Here is a 7989-nt window from a genome sequence, read left to right on the forward strand (position 1 = left end):
GGGCTGAACATTATGGGACCATTCCTGAAGGTAACTAGAAATCGAAGATGGCTCCTTGTCGGGACCAATTATTTCACAAAGTGGGTTGAAGCAAAACCCCTTTCCAACATCCGAGACCAAGATGTGAAGAGGTTCTTATGGTGGAACATTGTCATAAGATTTGGCATGCCACACACTCTCATCTCGAATAACGGACTCCAGTTCAATAGCAAAGCCTTTTGAACAGGTACTCCATGATAGTTTTCCCACAAAGTAATGGACAAGCTGAGGCTACCAACAAGGTGATTGTGGATGGACTAAAGCAAAGGTTGGACGAGGCTAAAGGCAAATGGGTTGATGAGCTACCTCACGTTCTATGGGCGTATCGCACTACGTCAAGAAAGTCAATAGGTGAGACCCACTTCTCTATGACATATGGCTCCATGGCAGTTATCCCTTAGAGGCGGGATTCCAAACAATAAGGACTGACCAGTTTGACAACAATAGAAACGAACAACTCTTGTCTACAAGCCTAGACTTGATTGAAGAAAGGAGAGAACTTGCAACCATTAAGTTGGCTCATTACCAACAGAGACTCAGTCAAGGGACGATGCCTTTGTGCCCAAGGATTTAGTTCTAAGGAAGGTTGTAAGAAATATGAAGCACCTTGCATGGGGAAGCTGGGCCCTAACTAGGAAGGGCCCTATCGGGTCACATCAATAGCAAGAATTGTGGGCGTAACACATGGTTTGGGGAGTACGCCTCGGCCGAGTGGACCGGGGCGAAGATAAGATAAATGGAGTTGTCACCTAGTTTTATGGTCTAGGAACCATGTATATAGTGCCCTTACATGGAAGGACTGATCTTACTACCAGAGTATGGGTTTAAAGTTTAGGTACGGTTTTGGGAAGGTGTTAGGCACCCAAAACCGCCCGACCTGTGGGTTGGCTTCCATTCATACAATAGGTTCGAAGGACTGATCTTACTACCAGTTGTATGCGTATGCATACTTCGAGCCTACGTACACATGTAGGAAGCATGCGCATGCAGACATGCCTTGAAAAACCCTAACCTAGAAAACAAGAACACAGAACAGAGCAGGAACTTAAAACAAAAATCTAACAACCTGACATGCTTTTAAACATAAAAACTACCAAACCCTAGGCTAAACAAACATATCTAAACACAAACAAAGCAAGGAAACAAGATTAAATACAAGTTTAAAGCATAAATGAAAGAAAAGACTTTAGAATGCAATACCTCAAAACAAAAGCTCCTAGGCTTGATTTTGATTGTTCCCCTCAATCAAATCTATTTACAATCAAGCAAAGAAGTGATTAGTAATCGTAAAACTCAAAGATCAAGGCCAGAAAAGGCCCCAATAAAAAAATATTGACTTGAAGATGTTTTGTAAAATAAATCCCTCTTTGATTCACTATTTCTAAGGATTTTCTCTGTGTTTTTGAAATATACCATGTAAGGCTTTATATGGTTGAAAAATGGGGGTTTGGAACAGCTCTCAAACAATGTGGGATTCATTCCAAACCTCAATTTTAATACAGAAAACTTGCCTTTCATAGCTCTCTAGAACCCTAGTTGCATACACAGGGCCATGCCTGCATACGCATGCATCAGACTTGCATACTCATATGCGTGTATGCGTACGCAGGTCGAGGGTTTCCTTGGCATGTATTTTTCAAAAATAGATTTATTTGTTTATAAAAAGTTATATTTTCCATTTTAAACATTTCTCAAGTCCATTTAGAATCTGATTGGGCCCTAAACCAACTTTGGGCCTTAGAATTTCAGTATCATTGGGGAACGTGCGCCGAGTCGTAAGGGGTACAAAATGCGGTGTCTACAGATGCCCCTCCTTTGATTCGTGAGCTTTGCTGATATAATCAAAAGAATAAATGACAAAACATTTTGTTTCAGTGTACAGTTCAAACCCAACCCATGCACACAGCACATAACACGCATTCATGGGGCAGGGTGCAACTCCACAAAGTCGCATGGGATTCACATGTCTGAATTCCAACCTTTGTTGCTCGGGAAACAAGCAATGATAGGTTTACTATCCTAGAACCTATTTTACCAATTGCAAGCAAAAGACGAGTGACTCACTATCCTAGAGTCATTTAAAAAGAAAAAAAAAATCGAGGCTAACGGCCGCAACCATTAACCAAACAAACAAGGTGCTCTTATGAGCTTAAAAGGATACATATTTGTGGTGTCCATATGGGGCTCTTGCCTCAAACTTCTCCAAGTGGCTTGCGCCTCTAGGTAATACTTGTCTTCTCCATGTCTATCTTTACCTATTCTGGTGAGGCTCTTGCCTCAAGGTGACCTTGCTTTTTGTTTCTATCTCTACCTCTTCTATTGTGCTTGCATATTCAATTCCCTCAGGATATGTGCACAAGCTCTTGTGTTCTTCTTGAAAGCTCGATTATGTGATAAAACACAAGAGCTTTTTAGAACCCTAAATTAAAAGATACGGCTCGGTTAATTTTACTCTAACTGAAACTAAGTGTGGAATAAAGTAAATGTGAGTGAACAAACAATAAAACTACTCTAAGCCATATTTATCAAATCACAGTAGTCAAATGAAAGCTAAAAGAGTAGGGAAGAAGAATGAAAACACAAGATAACACGCCGATGTGTTATCGAAGAGAAAACTGAAGTATTCGGTGTAAAACCTCTCCACTGCCCTTCAAACGGTAAATCGATCCACTAGACAATAAGTTGGGATACATGAATAGCAAGAGACCCTCCAAGCCTAATCTACCCAATGCACCTAAGCCCTCCAAGCTCCTACTCCAACAAAACTTGGCTTCTTCCAATGCTTCCTAGCAGCACCAAAAACTCACTTGAAACTCAAAATGAGTGTGGTAAGTGTTTGGGCTATCAACCTCTCAAGGATTTGGAAATGGAGAGGTAGGAGTTGAGAAAAATCACAATAGATTTTGTAGAGAATTGTGGGTATAACAATCTCTCACTTTCAAGGATAGTGGCTAGGGTTTTCTCTCTGAAAAGCACTCTTCTCAGAATGTGGGTAATGTGGGTATATATAGTGTGTGTAGAGACTTGGTTTATCAGATATGACAAATTGGTAAAACAGAATGTTTCCTGGGTATCTCGCGGGAAGGCCTTACCCGCAAGACACTCGTAAAAACCAGCTGTCACCATCTGTCATGACTCTTCACATTCCAGTCATGTGTAGGGCACATGCTTCACTTCGCGGGAAGGCTTCTCGTGAGCTACCCACGAAAAATTTTTGTTCTTCACTTTGCCTTGAGTTTTTACACTCTCTCTCACACACAACCCTTGCAAAGAAATCCCACATAAAATACAGGGTACATAAGATTAAACAAAATTACAATCAAATTTGGCATGGAATAAAAGCCAACACAAAATAGTTGTTGATGGGATAGAAAAAATTACCATCTCTGGTTCGTCCATAAGGGTTGTTCGTGAGCCAAAGGCCAAACATTCAGGAAGGTCGTCTATGGATAAAGGAGTCGTCCATAGGCAAAGCGCACAGACGACCACATGACACTTAGGAAATTCTCAAGTATGGATTTACTCACGAATCTTGAGGATTCGAACCACGAAATTCTGGAATGGGAACCAAACCCATATTCATTGTGTGTTCTTCCTCTCAGGTCTTTCAAGTGAGTCATTGTCTCACTGAAGCTTGAAACATTCAGCCTACTAATTCTGTGTAGCATTAGTTGGCACCATTTGTGGGAAAAACCGATTGTCTTACAATTTGTCTTTCTACGACAAAAGGCTGTATGGTTCAAACCAGATCGAGGGCTACTAGCCGAGGCCATCAAGAGAGTAGGGATGCTTTAAGCAATCCCCATCGCGATCGTCAATCAAACCCAGTGATGCAATAGTCCTCTGTTCAACACATGCAGTCTATGGCAGCTGCCATGGCGGAGTTAACCCGTCAAAATTAGGAATTTACTAGGGAGATTAATTTGAAGAAGCAACACTACAAGGGGTAAGGTCATGCCCAAAATCAGGAAGATTGGGGAAATGCTGAACCTGAAAGCCAATCAAGGGGTACCACGTCAAGAAGGGTGCCACATTTGGAGAAGGAAATCAATCAAATGAGGAAGGTTATGGAGGAGATGAGGGAGAACATGAGAAGGGCAAATCCAATAGAGGATCTAGTCCATCGAATAGATTCCCCTTTCACGGCTTCTATCAATGGTCACCCCTTGCCTCCAAAGTAAGATGCCTTCATTGGATTCGTACGATGGAACACATGACCCATTTGATCATATTGCTACTTTCAAGACTACCATGCACCTTCAAGGAGTCCCAGATGAGATTATGTGTAGAGCCTTCCCTACCACTCTTAAAGGACCGGTACGAGTGTGGTTCAACAAAATACCCCCGAATACAGTGAGTTCTTTTGAAGAATTGAGTAAGTTATTTGTTAATAATTTCATCGGAGGGCAATGGCACAAACGTTCTTCGTCTAGCCTGTTAACCATAGAACAAGGGGAGAATGAAAGCCTGCTCTCCTTCATCACTCGTTTCAACAGGGAAGCCCTAACCGTGGACGAAGTGGATGACAAGCTACTCTTGGCGGCCTTCCATAATGGGGTTAATTCTAATTTATTCATCCACAAGCTTTATGAGAAAGAGCCTCAATCCATGGCTAAACTCATCCATTCGGCTCAAAACTTTATTAATGCAGAGGACGCAATCATAGCTAAGAAGAGGAAGAGAGTTGAGAGAATGGAATCAAACTCCACGCACCATTCCAAGCAAGGTCCCCGTCCAAAGAAGGGATGAACGAAAGAAAAGAAGGACCGAGATAATAGGAAGACGGGCTCGTCCTTAGGAAGAAATCAAAACTACACACCCTTAAACGCTCCACTTGATCAAGTGCTCATGCAAATCAAAGATGACCCTTCCTTAAAGTGGTTGGAGAAAATGAAGGAAGACCCCAACAAGAGAAATAAGAACAAATATTGTCACTTCCATAGAGATCATGGACACGACATGGATGAGTGTTATGACTTGAAGCAACAGATTGAGAATCTTATTAGACAAGGAAAGTTAAGACATTTCATAGGAAGGGATCATAAAGATGAGAAATTGAAAGGAAAGGTAAAGGAATCATCATGGCCCCCACTTGGAGAGATAAGGGTTATCATTGGAGGAACTTCAGCGGGGTAGTCTTCCAAGTCAAAGAAGATGTATCTCAAAGTGGTTTAGAATGTCCAACTCTCTGGACGGTCTCGCCAAGGATGAGGGGGACAGACAAGCCAGTTATTTCTTTCACGGACGAGGAAGTCGAGAGAATCCATCACCCACATGACGATGCAATTGTCATTACTTTACTCATTGCGGATTACACAACTAGGAGAGTGTTGGTGGATAATGGAAGTTCAGCAGATATATTGTATTACCACACCTTTTAGTAGATGAGGCTGGGATGAGATTAACTTCGTCCAATATGTTTGCCATTGATAGGATTTGGAGGAATGAAGGTGCAGCCTGTAGGCACCATTACATTACCTGTAGTAGTGGGATCATACCCACAACAGATAACCAAGGAAGTGAATTTCCTTGTGGTGGATTGTTCATCCTCATACAATGCCATCATTGGAAGGCCAACCCTAAACAGTTGGAAGGCAGTAACATCTACCTACCATCTCTCAGTCAAATTCCATACGGAGTACGGGATAAGACAAGTAGAAGGAGATCAGTTGGCAGCTAGGGAATGTTACTTAGCCATGTTGGCTTTAGATGAACACATGCAGACAATGAGTATTGAAGAAAGAAGGATTGTTACAGAGCCCACGGAGGTACTAGAAGATGTTCTTTTGCAAGAAGATGATCCTGAAAAATTCACCAAAATTGGGACAGGCATGATGGAGAAGACGAAGCAAGACCTCGTCCAATTTCTGAGGAAGAATATCGATGTTTTTGCATGGAGTCATAAAGACATGCCAGGAATTGACCCAAGTGTAATTGCTCATCGATTGAATGTATACCCTTCTTCCAAACCTGTTCGTCAGAAGAAAAGAGTATTTGCTCCTGAGCAAGACAACACTATCAAGGAAGAGGTCCAGAAACAGCGCAATTCATTCGAGAAGTCTATTACCCGGATTGGTTAGCCAATGTGGTGATGGTCAAGAAGGCGAATGGCAAGTGGAGAATGTGCGTGGATTTCATTGATTTGAACAAAGCTTGCCCTAAGGATAGTTATCCTTTGCCCTGCATTGATCAGTTGGTGGACTCCACAGCTGGTCATCAGTTGCTAAGCTTCATGGACGCTTTCTCAGGATATAATCAGATAAAGATGGATGAGGTAGACCAAGAAAAGACGTCCTTCATTACCAGTCAAGGTTTATTTCGCTATAAGGTGATGTCTTTTGGCCTGAAGAACGTGGGGGCAACTTATCAAAGGTTGGTAAATCACATGTTCCGTCCACAGATAGGACGTAATGTGGAGGTATATGTGGATGACATGCTTGTAAAGAGCGTGGATGAAGAAAAGCATTTGGAAGATCTCCAAGAGACCTTTGAGACGCTTAGACGATACAGAATGAAGTTGAATCCAAGTAAATGTGCGTTTGGGGTGTCATCAGGAATGTTTCTAGGATTTCTGGTTTCACAAAGGGGGATTGAAGCAAATCCAGATAAGATCTAAGCCATATTGAACATGGAACCACCAAAGAACATCAAGGAAGTCCAGTCCCTTAAAGAAGAATGAATGAGGAAATACCTGGTGAAACACAACAAGCAGGAGGAATAGGAGTTGTTTTACAATCTCCAGAAGGAGATAAAATGAAGCACAAGGTTCGTTTGTAATATCAAACAACTAACAATGAAGTTGAGTATGAAGCCCTTCTTAAAGGGCCAGAGTTGGCAAGGTCTGTACAGGCAGAGTCAATACTCGTCCTGGGAGACTCTCAATTGATCATAGGCCAAGTGAATGGAACATATGAAGCCAAGGAAGAATGAATGAGGAAATACCTGAATAAGGTTGTACGCCTTGTGAAAAAGTTTAAGGAAGCTAGTTTTGTTCAAATCCCAAGGGAAGAGAACATGGAAGCTGACGCCTTGGCGAAGGAAGCCTCAGCAAATGAAGCAATGTATGAGTTTGATGAAATTTAGTAAATGCCTAGCATTGATCTTCTGGAGGTACTACAGGTAGGAAATGAAGAAAATTGGATGACCTCAATAATATCATACCTGAAGGATGGAACACTTCTAAAAGGGAAAGAAGAGGCTAGAAAGCTCAAGGTCAAGTCAGCTAGATACGTCCTCATGGACGAGGTGATCATTCATTTTCACTACAAAATTTAAAAATTTGAATTCTAAACGTTAACTTTACATGATGTTTTTTATATAACTGGTCCAATTAAAACATGTTGCATCATCTAAAAATACAGTTCATTAAATAATAATAAAATTACTTACATTTTAGGTTAATAAAACAATTAAAAAAATCTCTCTCTCTAGCATGGATCTTCAAATCAATTGATCTTAAAATTTGTAAGGTTGAATTTATTCAACCATTTAATTGGCTTTATTCCGTGCCAAATTTGCTTGTAATTCAGCATTTAGTAACCCTGTATTTAGGTGGGATTGTTGTAAGGGTAGTGAGTGAGATAGTGTGAAGATTGCTCAAGAGTGTGCAAGAAAACAGAGTGTCGCGGCTGGGACTCGCGGGTGGACTCGCGGCTTCAACCCGCCAGAAGATGCACACGTGCCAAGCATGCTGGAAGATGAACAGTCATGCTAGCTGGAGCACTACAGGACAAAACAGGACAACTGGCCATACGGTTATCTCGCGACTGGAACTCGCGACTTAGTCAAGCCACGAGGTCAAGCCGCGAGCCACCCCTGTTTTGGAAAAACCTGACGTTTCGCATTCCTCTTCACTCCAGTATAAATACCCTTTTAACCCACGATTGAAAGAGAGCTTCCAGAGAGAATTTTGAGAGAGAAACCCTAAAGAAAAACCAGATTGTTTCACCC

General features: G+C 41.6%; 1 protein-coding gene across 1 annotated transcript; it reads left to right on the plus strand.

The window, feature by feature from the left end:
• The first annotated feature begins 4221 nt into the window (after positions 1 to 4221).
• On the plus strand, positions 4222 to 4788 carry LOC126712635 (uncharacterized). The gene has a single exon (XM_050412045.1). It carries the CDS (start codon positions 4222 to 4224, stop codon positions 4786 to 4788), a length of 567 nt encoding a protein of 188 aa, XP_050268002.1.
• Positions 4789 to 7989: the final 3201 nt, after the last annotated feature.

Source organism: Quercus robur, chromosome 1, assembly GCF_932294415.1.
Source record: "Quercus robur chromosome 1, dhQueRobu3.1, whole genome shotgun sequence".
Lineage (NCBI taxonomy): Eukaryota > Viridiplantae > Streptophyta > Magnoliopsida > Fagales > Fagaceae > Quercus > Quercus robur.